The sequence below is a fragment of the Bos indicus genome, chromosome 9 (assembly GCF_029378745.1).
Source record: "Bos indicus isolate NIAB-ARS_2022 breed Sahiwal x Tharparkar chromosome 9, NIAB-ARS_B.indTharparkar_mat_pri_1.0, whole genome shotgun sequence".
In the NCBI taxonomy this organism is placed as follows: domain Eukaryota; kingdom Metazoa; phylum Chordata; class Mammalia; order Artiodactyla; family Bovidae; genus Bos; species Bos indicus.
In genome coordinates this window covers 92106873-92120976 of record NC_091768.1, presented here as the reverse complement: position 1 = coordinate 92120976, position 14104 = coordinate 92106873, and the positions used below count along the sequence as shown (strand labels likewise).

General features: G+C 47.9%; 3 protein-coding genes across 15 annotated transcripts in view; 1 reads left to right on the top strand and 2 right to left on the bottom strand.

The window, feature by feature from the left end:
* Positions 1-8080, bottom strand: part of TIAM2 (TIAM Rac1 associated GEF 2) — a 236290-nt gene extending 228210 nt beyond the window's left edge. The window contains exon 1 of one of the 3 annotated variants that reach the window (XM_070796428.1): positions 7902-8080. The gene's annotated coding sequence lies outside the window, so the exon portion shown is untranslated. The remainder of the gene's footprint in view (positions 1-7901) is intronic. The other 2 variants (XM_019967625.2, XM_019967622.2) reach the window with 2 other exon arrangements.
* On the top strand, positions 7429-8376 carry LOC139184856 (proline-rich protein 2-like). Its single transcript, XM_070795645.1, has one exon. The coding sequence runs from the start codon at positions 7429-7431 to the stop codon at positions 8374-8376; it is 948 nt and encodes a 315-aa protein (XP_070651746.1).
* Positions 8377-9725: 1349 nt separating this feature from the next.
* Positions 9726-14104, bottom strand: part of SCAF8 (SR-related CTD associated factor 8) — a 221559-nt gene continuing 217180 nt past the window's right edge. For all 11 annotated transcript variants that reach the window (XR_011568540.1, XR_011568538.1, XR_011568537.1 and 8 more), the window contains one exon: positions 9726-13215. The gene's annotated coding sequence lies outside the window, so the exon portion shown is untranslated. The remainder of the gene's footprint in view (positions 13216-14104) is intronic.

Below are 14104 nucleotides of genomic sequence, written 5' to 3'. Positions count from 1 at the left end.
CATCTATTCTACATGGCTGCTGCTGCTCCTGCTAAGTCACTTCAGTCATGTCCAACCGTGCGACCCCATAGAAGGCAGCCCACCAGGCTCCCCTGTCCCCGGGATTCTCCAGGCAAGAACACTGGAGTGGGTTGCCATTTCCTTCTCCAATGCAGGAAAGTGAAAGTGAAGTTGCTCAGTCATGTCTGACTCTTAGTGACCCCATGGACTGCAGCCCACCAGGCTCCTCCGTCCATGGGGTTTTCCAGGCAAGAGTACTGGAGTGGGTCAGCAATGTCTAATTACACATTCTGGATATATATATTCTTGACGAACAGGTTCACAGATCTTGCCTTCCTTACTAGTGCAGGGTGATGGTTACCCGTCATCTAGAAAGGCCCAAATGCTAGTGAGCATAATAGCATAATATAAGGACTATTTTTAAAATTTTATACATTTTTCTTCTGCTTTCTTATATCCTATCACGGCACAGAATCATTGAGTTTTGTAGCTGAAAGGATCTCAAAAAGTCATTTAGTCCAATGTGACTTCCCTGGCCACCAAAGTTGCAAATTAGGAAACAGAAACCCAGAGAGAATGTCCTGTTTTGTTCAAGATCACACAGCTATTTTTGGCAAAACTACCCAAAATGCAGAGCTCTTAAATCTATCCAAAATCCAGAACCCCAGTTTTTTTTCAATATAGTATGATTATCATCTCTGACTGGACAATACAAGAATCGTTCAAACAAACACATACAAGTATCTTTCAAACAGTTAATCCTTGTTGTTTATCAGAATGGAGAAAAGTGAAGGCATTGATAAAAGTCATGTATGTTCCAGAACACTTCAAAAAGTAAACCTTATGGATTGATCACTTTTACTTTATTAATAAGGACTCCAACTGAGAAGGGATTAAGGATGCAGATACACATACAACCGCTGTTTGGCAACACAGCCATTCGGAAGATGAATTCCAAAAATGGTGAGGACGGAGTGGTAACATTTCAAGAAAAGATGAGGTGTTAGGAAAAGGCCAGGGAGAGCCTCAGAAGGATGACATGTGAGGTGAGCCTGGGGCCTGGAGGAGACCAGTGCTCTCTAGTTATAACAACAGAATTCTGATACAGAAGACAGTTTTTTTTTTTTTAAGTGAGCTGCTCTCGGGGGTTGGAAGTATACATAATGAATGCATCCATTCTGTGGTATTTCTCATCTTCCACATCTCATGTACAATGAAGTAATTTCCCCACATGACATGCAGTGCACTTCCCAACAAGAAGTTCGACAGACAGTCATGAAGGGAGAATTACAACCGATGACTACAGTTCCATAGAATGATTAGGATCTTCCAGAGGGAAAGTTCAAAAAGGAACCGTTTAATGAGTAAGTATCTCGGTTCCGGTTTGGCTAACATTCATCAGGGTTTCATGCCTTCATATGGTAGGTACTGATCCCCAAGTTCAAATGCCACCAACACACTTGATAAGTTAATTCATTTCAGCACATTCCAGATATGGTCCTCCTTGGTTTCTGTTTATATGTATAAACACTCTCTGAGAGCATAGTAAAATCCATTTTAAATCAGTCTCATGGCTAGCCATAGTGGTGAGGGTAAATATGACTATTATTCTATCAACCATCTCCTAGCACTTCCTCCTGAAGAGGAAAGTCCATGAGAGGAATTTGACACCTCCGCTGATAGAAGACACTGGCAATCACTGGAGAAAAATTTTATTTTCTCCTTGAAGAATCTAAGGCCCTCCAATATTTAGCCAAGTTGCAAAATGAGTAAAAAGTGTATTCCAGACAAGGGTCTAGATTAATACACAGTATAATGATGTTGTTACTATTGCACACTTAAGATGGAGAAAACTACTGTTTTTTAGCACTTTATTATTCATAAAGTCCACTTAGAGAGTCAAATATTCGGCAAAGGATCACTCAACTTCATAATCATGGTATAATGTCAAACATGAAGAAATATGAGAACAATTTTAATGGACACTTCATGCATTCTATCAACCACCATTTAAGAACGGCCTTTCAAGGCACCATGTTGGCTCTGGAAGAGGTACGAAAAGTAAGTAAGCCCTCCCCATGTGATGGAGAAGTCACCCACAACTAAATATCCCACAATGAACGCCTCAGCTGATACAGACCACATACAGACAAAGTGCCTGGAAGCACAAGACAGAGTGCATAGTGCTCCGAGAAAACGCTTTGCTGAGTCTCAGTGAATGATGAGGAATCATTGGCCAAACAGGGAAGAAGCATCAGAGGGAAGGACAGAGAGAGGTAAACTCATGGAAAACGAGTGGACTGTGAACTCCACTTTGCAGCCCAACTCACAGCTCCATGCTCATCATCCTCGTTTTACATCATTTGATAAAGCTGATCCCATCCACAGGGAAGGAAGAACTAACGCTTCCTGAACTCGCATCCTGGCAGGCAGGGTTCTAAGCACCCTATGTTAATTACTTCATCAATTTCTCAGTTCTCCAAATAATCTTCTATGAAGAAAGCACTACTGTTACCTTCCTTGTAGATGAAAATCCTAACACAGAGAACACTTTTCACAAGACAAAAAGCTATTTTGAATTTAAAAAACAACAAAATGTTGCACAAAAATTCATCACCATGAAGACTCTTTAAAGGATTTTGGAAATCCTTAACTTTTACCAGTTTGAGAAGCTTTCCAAGCTTATTTACTATGCCATTTCCCAAACTATGGATGCCAAAATCCAAAATTCTAGTTTCTCACCCTATTCCCAATGCAAAAAGTCACTTAGTAGTGGGAACTCTTAAAGAACCATGTCCAAGAGACAAGCTCAGAAATGTAACCGGTGGATTTAAAAGAAACCTTGTAACCCAACGCCACCTGCAACACAATGAAAGCTGCAGCCCAGATTCTGTTCCTCAATCTGCAAACCTCCTAACTGGAAACAAAGCAGACCCATTTCCAGCTGGACAGGACGCCCAGAGAGGAGCGGGCTGGATCCCAGACCAGACCAAGTCCAAGATAGGAAATACATTAGACGGTCCTGGCAAGGAACCTTCTCGGGCACCAGCCTGCATCTACTGGCCTCAGTCTGTTGAGAGGGCTTCAGATAGGGCACTTTTTGTTCTTTCTTAAAACTCTGAACTCATAAAAGCTTTCAGATTCTACACTGTTTTTATTAAAAATCCTCGATTCCTTTACCATTACAGGCACGTGAACAGTTGAGAGAGGGCGGGCAAGAAGAAGGAACACACAGTCGGACACCCAGGCTCAAATCTCAGCAGTGTGACTTCCTGTGTGAACCTGGGTGAGGGGTCCCCTGCAGGCCCCCAACCTTCTCCTCCTGCATTGCTGAGGCTGTGATGCGAGGTCTGTGATGGTTCTTAGCTGAATGCACTGCCCCCTGCACTCTTACCTGCCAAGTCCATCCTACCCCCCTTCAAATCTCAGGACTCTGTCCCCTTGCGTTTCCACCACCTTACACTGCCTGTGACCATATACCCAGTTATGACTGATCATTTTTCTGCCAGTCTGGTTTTCTTAAATCCACTCGCCACACTTGCTTTTCCATCACTTGCCTTTCTTTCCGATGTGCAGTTCTCTTACTGGCCTTCAGAGACTAAAAATACTCAATACATTTTGTGCTTGTGTTAGTTGCTTAGTCATGTTCAGCTCTTTGTGACCCCCACAAACTCTAGCCTGCCAGGCTCCTCTGTCCAGGGAATTTTCCAGGCAAGAATACTGGGGTGGGTCGCCATTCCCTTCTCCAGGGGGTCTTCCTGACCCAGGGATTGAACCCAGGTCTTCTGCATTGCAGGCAGATTCTTGACTGTCTGAGCCACCAGGGAATCCTAAACCCAAAGTAACCATTACTATGTGCATCAGTGCTAAGTCTCTCAGTCGTTTCTGACTCTCTGCAACCCCACTGACTGTAGCCCACCAGGCTCCTCTTTCCATGGGGCTCTGGGCAAGAATACTGGGCGGGGTTGCCATGCCCTCCTCCAGGGGATCTTCCCAACTCAGGAATTTTGAACTCACATCTCTTACATCTCCCACATGGACAGGCTGGTTCTTTACCACTAGCGCCACCTGGGAAGCATTTCAGGGGTCACCAAATACTTATCTCATGGGGAGAGTAGTAGGGTAGCTGTTTAGGCTTCGGTTTCTTCCTCACTACACAAGAGCCTTGCTGTTCTACTGGAGGAATAAACTGGGTGATGGACAGAGAGCTCAGCACAGTGCCTAGGAAGCACCTCCTGCCGTCGATTCTAACTCTTCTTACTCCTCAGTGTTCCAAAGTTTGCAAAATGGGTTCATATGTGTGAGCTCACTTGCCCCTGCTACCAACTCTGAGACTCAGGAGGTTCCAGAAAGAAACTGAGGTTGGTGATGTTCAAGGTTATCACAAAGAAGGCTAGTTGGTGGACAGACCTACTGATTCCAAACCCTTACTTTTTCTACTGATGCCTCTTGGGTCAGGAGTTCTGGCTTCTTTTATAGAAAGCAATTCCTACCCATCTCCTCCATCAAGTTTATCCAACACTGTTATTGAATTTAAGAAACACAAACACGTGGGCCAAATTCCACTATAATGGATTCCAAAGGACTTCAGTCTGTGCTATATCAAATAATTACTTTAAATAAGCAAGCTTTCAACTAGCTCGTCCATTCATCATCCAGCAAACATGTATCACCTGCCTAACTTCAACAAGGCATTGTGTTTGGTGATGGGAATCCTCCCTTTCCCTGAGCTATAATAATTAGTCTATGCCTTTAAGATCTCCCAACTGAAGCCAATACTGGAAGATATAGAAGCTCGAATACAAAGAGCACTTGAATCAATAAAGCAATGAACTGAGAGCCAGAAAACCTGAGCGCCTGTCTTGGCTGTGCCCCTAGCTGAGCTCTATGACCTGGGACAGGCTCCTAGTCCTAACTTTCCTTACCTATAAAACGGGGAAACTGGTCCATATTGTCTTTAAAGTTCTATGCAATGAATTCTAGAGATTCCAGGATTCTATATGATTCTCAAGTTCTTTTGATATGTAACGGGATATGATTTTACACAATTTTATAAATCTTGGTGAGATGATCCACATATTGACTTTAGCTTGAAAAATATCTCCAGATTGCCCACAAATGGTTAGAAGTTTTTAACACCACACAAATTTGGAGCATTTTTAAGAATCTTACAGCCAACTGAGTTTGCAAACTGTCCCACATACAAACTCCATTTTTTCGCATGCAAATTGCAACCCTAAATGCTGATCTCAATCGGAGAATTTAAATAAATCTGATTCAAAGCCTTGTTTCTTCCTTCTTTCAACTCTGTGATATGTCACTTTAAGATGACTGTAGTGCTTATGTACAACATGGCACTTCATCCAATGTACTAACACATGTTCATGTGAGCCGAGCTCTTTATAGCCTTACTTTTAAGAGTCCTGTACTCTCTCTCAGCACATCATGATTAGATGGATACTTATTGCCTTGAAAGGGAGTCAGTTGAGGAGGCCCACCACGTGCTGGCACACATCTTTGATGCTCACGTGTGAATTCATTCCCCCAGATTCTCCCCTGTAATCAAGAAGACTTCTAAGAATCACTTGAAGAGCCAGACATCAGAGCAAACTAAAGCCCATTCCTATATCCTGACTTATATGAGAAATCTGCCCCCAAACTCCCGCTTCCTAGATGTCTGTAGAGATGCTTTCTTTTCTCTCATTTAAGGAGACTTAACTGAGCTCCTGGCCAGTCAGTCTCCATGGTGGGTGCTGAGTTTAGTAGTGGAGAGAGGGTGAAGTAGGGCCACAGCTAGCCCACCCTGGACGTTCAGATAAATTAAAGAAAGTGACTTCTTCCAGTGGAGAGGCAGGCACCAGAGGCTTGGGAAGTAGTGTGCAAATTGGATTTCAGCCTCCACTTGCCCATTGGACAGGATGACCTCATACAGTGAACAACTCACACAATTTTACAAGGTCACTTCCCTGTTGGTTCAGACAGTAAAGAATCTGCCTGCAATGCAAGAGACCTGGGTTCGATCCCTGGGTCAGGAAGACCCCTAGAATAGGAAATGGCAACCCACTCCAGTATTCTTGCCTGGAGAATTCCATGGACAGAGGAGCCTGAGAGGCTACCGTTAATGAGGTTGCAAAGAGTCAGACACAACTGAGCAGCTAACATGCATGCACATGTGCGTGGCCAGAGGTGTCACAAAAAACAAGCTGTTCTAATAGAGATACTGACTACTAGAGAAGAAAGAGCTTAACTGCCCAGCAAGGAGGAGGGAGGACAGCCTGCCCGAGAAGGGATGTGACTGACACATGACGGACGTGTGGGTAATCAACAGATGGATGAATGGAGTGAGCACAGTATAAACAGAATGCTCATTCATTCCAGACAGTGGTCTGGAAACGACAACTTGGAAAGCGTCTGATGAGTCTGTGTGTGGGTATAAGGGGAGAGGGAGGGAGAGAGGTGTGTGTGTGTGTGTGTGAGGGAGGGAGAGACGTGTGTGTGTGTGTGTGTGTGTGTGTGTGTGTGTGAGAGAGAGAGAGTGAGATGATGAAGCATCTTATACATAGGCAAATTAAGGTGCTGAAATTGATTCCGACACCATTAGGGGCTCCTTTTGCCACTATACATAATAAACTCTTCAATTATACCTTGCCCTGTTTTTAACATTTACCAATCACAAGATAATTAGGGACTCTGATTCCAAAGTAAGAAGTTTCATCCTATAAACTGAACAGGTAAAGGTCAATGGAAAAGAAGTTTGCTTTTAGAACTGCACCAATCTTAATACTACATTTTTAGAACATAAAAAAACCTCAAAGAACACCAATGTTTTGTAAGTGTGTATGTACACAAGATCTATTGGTTATGCTCAAATGATAAGACCAGAAATTGAAATTTTATTGAGAGCCTAGGGCTGAAATATGTATAGCACCTGTAAGACTAGGAAGACTTAAGGACTTATTAGCCACCCTCCAGCTTAAATCTATCTGAGAGGGATTGGAGATAACCAGGTGCTGTCGGTTAAAATAATTTTTCAGCGGCCTTTGAGGAAGGGGAGGTAGAACGGATTGAATGAGCATGAGAAGAGAACCCCAAGACCTTGGCCACGTGGTGAATAAAGGTCTTATCGCGACCCAAGGCTGCGTAGATTACAACTGTCACCAGGCAGCCTCTCCGGGGCCTCCGCAGAAGCAACGCGAAGGGAATGATCTTCAGGACCAAGCCGACTCCCCTCCCCCTAGTTAAGTAAAGTTACCCCACTTTGCTATTTTAAAAAGTTAAGCACAGGGAAGCTCAACATATTAAGTTTCACCGTGTCTTAAAGAGAAACGACCCCGGTGCAATCGTACCCCCCTCACCTTTGCGGCGGCGGCCCGGCCGTCAATTGTTGGAAGAATGGCCTCTTTTCTTTCCAAACTGTTTTTGGTAAATATGATCCGTTTGCGACACGACGTGTCGGTTTTCCCAGAAACTTGGCACCTGGGCCCCTCGGAGCGGAGCCGGGCGGGGGCGCGGCGGCGGGACTCCAGCCCTTCCGCCCGGCGGCCCCGGGGCTCGGGGGACCCTGAGTTCGGAGATCCGAGCCGTGGGCGCGGGGGGCCGCTCTCCCAGGACCTTCCGGGCGCTGGGCCGCCTCACCCCCGAGGCCCCGACGCCCTACCGCGGGGGTCGGGAAAGCGTTTCCTCCGCGCCGCCAGCCTGCGCGGGGTCCCGGGCGCGCCAGGGCGCCGCTCCCGGTGCTCCGGGCACCGCCGGCTAGGCGACCGCAGCCGCCACCCTGGGCTCCCTGCCCGGGGCAGGCGGAGGAGGGCGCGGGGAACAAAGCCGAGGCGGTGGGCCGCCCGCCCCGAGCCCCGGGCGTCTGGACTCGCCCCCACGCCACCCCTCCCCATCGCCCCCCTTACCTGGGTGGAGAGCCCGACAGCCGCCCGGGCCCCCGATCGGCGACACGGCCGTTCCCCCGGGGTCCCGTGTGCGCGCAGGGCGGCGCCGGCCGAGTTGGAGAAGTTGCCGGGGTCACTTCGTCCACGCGCGGGCGCTCAGCCTCCGGCAGCCGCGACTACCCCTCGCCCCGCGCGCAGCGCCTTTGGTGGCGAGAGGAGCCGCACCTTCCTCCGGGGCCGCTGGGCCCGCCTCCTCCCCGCCCCCGCCGCCCAGCCCAGCCCAGCCCACCCCCCACCATCTCCCCAGCAAAAGCCCCCACCTCAGCCCCAGGCCGGCGCGCATCCGCAGCTGCGCCCACCAAACCAGCCCCCCGACCCTCCTTCACCCGCTCCCGCCCCCGTACCTCGCGATCGCCTACTGCCCTTTCTTTCTAGGACGTCCCCAACTAATCAGCAGCGAGAACTCCGCGAGCTTCGAGTAAGCGCCTTCCTGTGAACTCCGTGCTCTGCCTGCTCGGAGGATGCGAAGCGTTAAGATCCAGTTCCTTCCCCATAGAGCCAAGAGAGGGAAAGTGCTAACTTGGGTACCACTGAGGGCAGGAGCAGGCGGTATCCGAAGCCCCGTGCAGACAGGAGAGACTGCTAGTCTCCTAACCTTCCCAAAAGAGCGAGAGGGAGGAGACGAGGGGAGGGGGGCGGGGGGGGCGGGGGCGGGGGTTCAGGAGAATTCGGACCTTCCAGGTGAAAGCTGTAGAGTTTATTAGAGAAACCTGAGGAATCCAGAGGGCCGGGGTGATGGAGAAAGGGGTAGGACGCTCGGGAGAACCAGGAATGAAGGCTTTGTTGCCATGATCGGTGTCTCTGCCTTTACAAAGGCTGTCCCGGAGAGAGAAGGAAGGGGGAAGATTTAGTCCGTGTACTAGTGTGGGTCCTTCAAAAAGCAGGCACCAAGGCAGGGGTAGATACTGAAGGATTTGCTTAGGGGGGATGGCGGTGGGATGAAATGTGAAGGGATCCCGGAGAGGCAGGCGTCCTGCAAGTCTGACCCCAGTTAAGGAGACAGCAGCAACCGTCCTGACCTCCTGGCAGCCTCCGGAAGATTGTGGGCGAGTCCTACTCCAAAGTGACCCATCCCAGGGGGCCCAGTTCTCCTTGGCACCCACCTGCCTTAATACCCGTGTCTCCACCAGTGGTTAGCTGGGAGCAGGCAGACAAGAAGTGTGGCCTTGTGCACAAACCCAGACATGAATTTCAGGGCACACCAGCCAGGGCCCTTCCTCAGTTAAACTCCAGAAAGCTGGAGAGGGTCGGAGATCTTCAAGGAAGCTTCTGCCAGCTGGCGCCAGGCTTAAAGACAGGTGGAAGCAACCTTCCCACACACAGCTGCAACTTTTAAATGAGGTCCCAAGGACTTCCTGCTCTCAGACACACCTGGCTGTCCATTTTCAACTGCCACAGGCTCTGCTCACATGGACCCCTCTTCCCTGCATAGACCCTCCCTGGTCCTGTCTCCACTGGGGCTCACGTGACTCTGCCCGGGGAAACATCTCCCACCCCACTCACTCTCCAGTTCCCAACTCAAGCATCATCTTAGCACAGGCCTATGACCCTGGGATCTTTACATGCTTGTCACCCTGGCTTCTTGTGTCATGTTTTTTCACACTTTTTCCAAAAAAATTTTTTTTCTGATTACTGCAGACTTGGGAAAGTACATGTAACCCAAATGTCTCCAACTCCTCCCCACAACCCCCCTTCAAGAGACACCTTCCCAGGATAATCAGAATTTGAGCCCCAACCTATGTGTTCCAGTCTGGGTCTAATCAGGAAAGAGAAACCACACAGTAATTAAGCAGTAGAAGTTTAATATAAAGAATTAATGGGACTTCCATGGTGGTCCAGTGGCTAAGACTCTGTGTTCTCAATGCAGGGGGCCCAGGTTCGATCCCCCGTCAGGCAACTAGATCCCACATGCCAAATGAAGCATTCGCATTCCACAACTAAAGGTCCTGTGCAGGCTAATAAATAGGAAAAGCAAATTATTAACTATATGACAGGATTTGGAGCAATGAAGGGTTGATTAGTTAGAAGTAAAGAGAACTCAGAATAGGGACAGCAGATATAAATATTTTCTTAGGCAGCCGCAACCCTTGGGACTGTGATAGAGCCTTCCTCTTTCCCAGCCTGAGCCCAGACCCTGCTGGGAGAAGGTGGCTCTGGCTCACCGAGTGTAGGGAAATCACTGTGGTCTCATGCCAGTGCGACTTGCTGGAAATCCACCCCCTAAAACTTACTGAATATCGACCCCCTTGGGTGTGGGGAAGCTGTTCAAAAGGAAGTGTCTTATGGAAAAGCACTTCCCTGCAAAAACTACCCAAAAGAGGTGTCAGAAGGAGCCCGTGGTCACTGGATGCCACCTGGCGCTGCAGAACCCTGGTACTGCAGGAACCAGTCAAGAGAGGTCACAGCAACCAACAGGCAGAGTTGTGCCCTCTCACAAGGCCTCCCCGACACCCTGCACTGATAACGCTAAACCACAAGCCAGCTGGCAGAGAAAGCTACGCAAAAGGCCCAGACCCCTTTTTGCAAAGAAGGCGTAAAGGGTGAGTTTGGAGCTGACAGTGACGGGCACACTATGTAACCTCAGCAGAATTTGGAGCTGACAGTGACGGGCACACTATGTAACCTCAGCAGAGTCCAGGCCTTGTCTGGTTTCCCCTCCCCACACATGCCCGCACATTCCCGGTGGCCACTGTTATCTCTCCGAATCCCACCCTACTGCCCTTTCTCCCCTCGGCCTGACGTTTTGTTCCTGACTCCCACTCCCTCCGCTGCAAGTTGGCTCAGCATTTTCTCCTATGGCTTTACAAGGGGGAGGCTAGCTTCCTCGCCCAGCTTCTCACACCACAGCTGTGACCACATTGAGAGGGTCAACAAAATTGAACAGACATTTTGGGGCAACAGAAAGGGAATTGCAGAAGGGGAAAATAAAAGAACTGAAACCAACTAATGATCCCAAAGATGTGAAACCATCCAGAGCATCTCTCTCCTGGGCCCAAACCCCCCAACAGGACCCCCAGCAGAATCCAGGCTGCAATGCTATCAGGGCCTAGCGAGAGAGGTCTCAATCTTAGTCCCACTCCATTCAGTAAAAAAATAATCAGTCTGCAGAGATGAAGTTCTGTCTGTAGTAAAGGTGAGCATTCACATCGTTAGGGAGAGAAATTTTACCCTCCAGAACTAAAACCTTCTCAGTTATTAATCCATTTATGGAGACTTTTAATCCATTTATGGAGAATTTACTTAGCACTTGGCCCTGTAGCAGGTCGTGGGTATATAATCAATGTCATCGTTACAATGTGAGGGAGATGCATAGTAAATAAATCATTCTACAAACACTGCTTTTTGTGTCTCTGCTAAGATGCAGAGCATAGAATAATGAGTTAATCCAGCTCTAAGGGACGACTGAGTTGGCTCCATCAATCCAGGTGAAGGGAGCGGTTAATTTGAAGCTCTGACGTGGGACAGAGCTGAGCCCGGCGGAAAGGAAGGGAGAACGGACAGAACAACCAGTTCAGTTCAGTCGCTCAGTCGTGTCTGACTCTTTGCGACCCCATGAATCGCAGCACACCAGGCCTCCCTGTCCATCACCAACTCCCGGAGTTCACTCAGACTCACGTCCATCGAGTCAGTGATGCCATCCAGCCATCTATCTCATCCTCTGTCATCCCCTTCTCCTACTGCCCTCAATCCCTCCCAGCATGAGTCTTTTCCAATGTAAGAGGTGGCCAAAGAAAGAACAACCAGAGAGGAGGCCAAAGAAGAGCCAGTCACGCATGCTCTCGTAGGCATGTTAAGAATTTTGGATTTTATCCTTAGAACAATGAGAACCTTCTGAAGGTTTTAAGCACCAGTGTAGCTGGAGGGTAGAGGGTGGGGCGGGGGGTGGAGAAGAAATTGGAGGAAGAGCATGTGGAGAATATATGAGACTAGTGTTCAGAACTGTTTGGACCTGGAGACGAAGACAGAGAACTAACTGGCCGGGAGAAAGAAGGTCTAACCCAGGGCCTGGCTGAGATTCCGCTGGCAAAGACTGGGCAGAGACAGGACTCTTGTGAGATAGAGTGCAATCAGCAACGAAAGCTGAGGGGAGAGAGCCAGGGGCCTGGGAAACCATCAGGAAGTTATCATCTTCGATGAGAAGCAAGATCACTTCCCTTTAGAAATACCCAAGGCCCAATTAAAGCAAATCTACCTACTCGCAAAGAAGTATTCAAACTGAATCCCCGCAAAGAACAGAACAGCCTGGTTTTAAAAAAAGAGGCAAGCCCCAGTGTTCTCACTGTCCACTCATATCATCCCCACCAAGATGTTTCAGTTATAGCATCCAAGTATTTACTAGAAAGTTAAAAATAATATTAGCTATAACCCCACTCCCTAGGAAAGAGAAAACTCTTCTGTCATATTCTTTTGCAGACTTTTCATACTTAAATTACTCAAACCTAATTTTCTTGAAGGGATCAACCCAATTCATCTTTTTACCCCCAGTGATTTTGTATGTTTTCTGGCACCTAAAGGGTGTGTAGCAGTGTTCGCAGAATTGAAATTTGTTGCCAGAATCTTCCGTTGGACTTTCTGGTAGCAACATTGAGTCGACAGCTCCAACAAACAAGTCATCCTTCCCCTGTTCTATGTCAGAAAGAGTTTTCTTAAAACACCTTTCTAGCTTTTGGAACTTTTCTGTGTGTTTTGGAAGTTGCAGTTTTTTGTTCTCTTTTCTCCCTTTCCCAGAACCTAAGGGAAGAGAGTCTTCTTTGCCAAGTAAACTCTCCGCCTCAGCCTGGGCCCCGCTGGTTACAGAAATGACATTAGACACACACACAATGGTTAATACCACTCAAGAACGGCTGCATTTAATACCTGTCTCCACGGAGCTCAAATTCACTTTTACGGCCTGTTTGTGGGCAAGAAGGAGGATTCGAGCGATGGTTACTTCCTCTAAGAGCTTTTCTATTGCTTCACGCCCCAAATTAACAGGCTCCATACAGCCTCCCTCCCAGCGCCCCAGGACCCACTAAACAGACAAAGACCACACTGACTCCAGCCCAGCGTCTCCAGCACTGCAGGCAGTGTGTTGCCAGTAGGTCAGGCTAAGTTTGGAAAAGTCGAGATTTCCCAGGGCAGGGGGTCAGGGGTGGGGGTGGGGGGGTGGAGGTCGGGTAGCCTTTTCAAGGGAGGCTGCAGCCTTGCTTTCTGAAGATCACTGGCCCAATGCAAATAGTTTCTTTCAGCCGTTCCAGGAGCTTGCACGAGCCACTTCACAGTACTTTTCCAACTCCTGAAAGAAAGAAGGCATTAGGCCTGATTACAATTCCCAAAAGCTGTGTGTACTCTGATAATCTGGATCCACCCTGCACTGCCTGCAAACCAGCTGCATGTGTGTCTGATGTGTAGTGGGGTGGGGCGGCACACCCGCTCACACTGGTGATGGACTTTTCTTTCTCTTGGATTCATCTGACCCATTTTTTCCTTCCCACTGACAAGTAAGTATAGACTGGAACTAATTTATTCTTGAAAGAAAAAAATGGTAAGATTACTTTGTTAAAAAACAAAAGGTAATTTTACTACCCCATAATAAAAGGTCAATGCTTGTTTAGAAGGTTGCTCAAGATTCCAGGTCTAAAAAAACACATTTAATCCTGCAGAGGATCTGTCTTGGCCAGGGCTGACACTGTCTCTGCTCTAGCCCTGAGATGGAAAGCATCTCCCCGTATCCCCAAAAAGGAGACAGAGGTCCTCAGTGCTTCCTGGAAAGCATGCTACTCCTACATTTGTGAGTGAGCTTTGAGTGATCAGCCCGAGTTACCAACGCCCTGGTCTGGCTTCCGTGTAACTTACATGTGGGCAATCTTGGGCTTCCCCCTCAAAAGACATACCCTTGGGGAAAAACATGCCTGTGGTATTGACTGTTTTTGTTGATCTTGTTGCTTTGGGTTTTGTCTTGTTCTCTTGGCCTAGTGGTGCAGCATGCAGGATCTGAGTTCCCTTACCAGGGATCAAACCCATACCATCTGCAGTGGAAGGATGGAACTGTAACCACCAGACCACCAGGGAATTCCCTGATTGTTCTACGTTGATAAAACTCATGTTATTGTAAGTTTGTTTCATTTTCCATAACTTATGAAATCTGATAAGCATATCTGAAAATGTAAAAGCATTTTCTGAAT

Excerpts from the sequence above, each read along its gene's own strand:
- LOC139184856 (XM_070795645.1), top strand. The coding sequence starts at position 7,429 with ATGATCCGTTTGCGACACGACGTGTCGGTTTTCCCAGAAACTTGGCAC.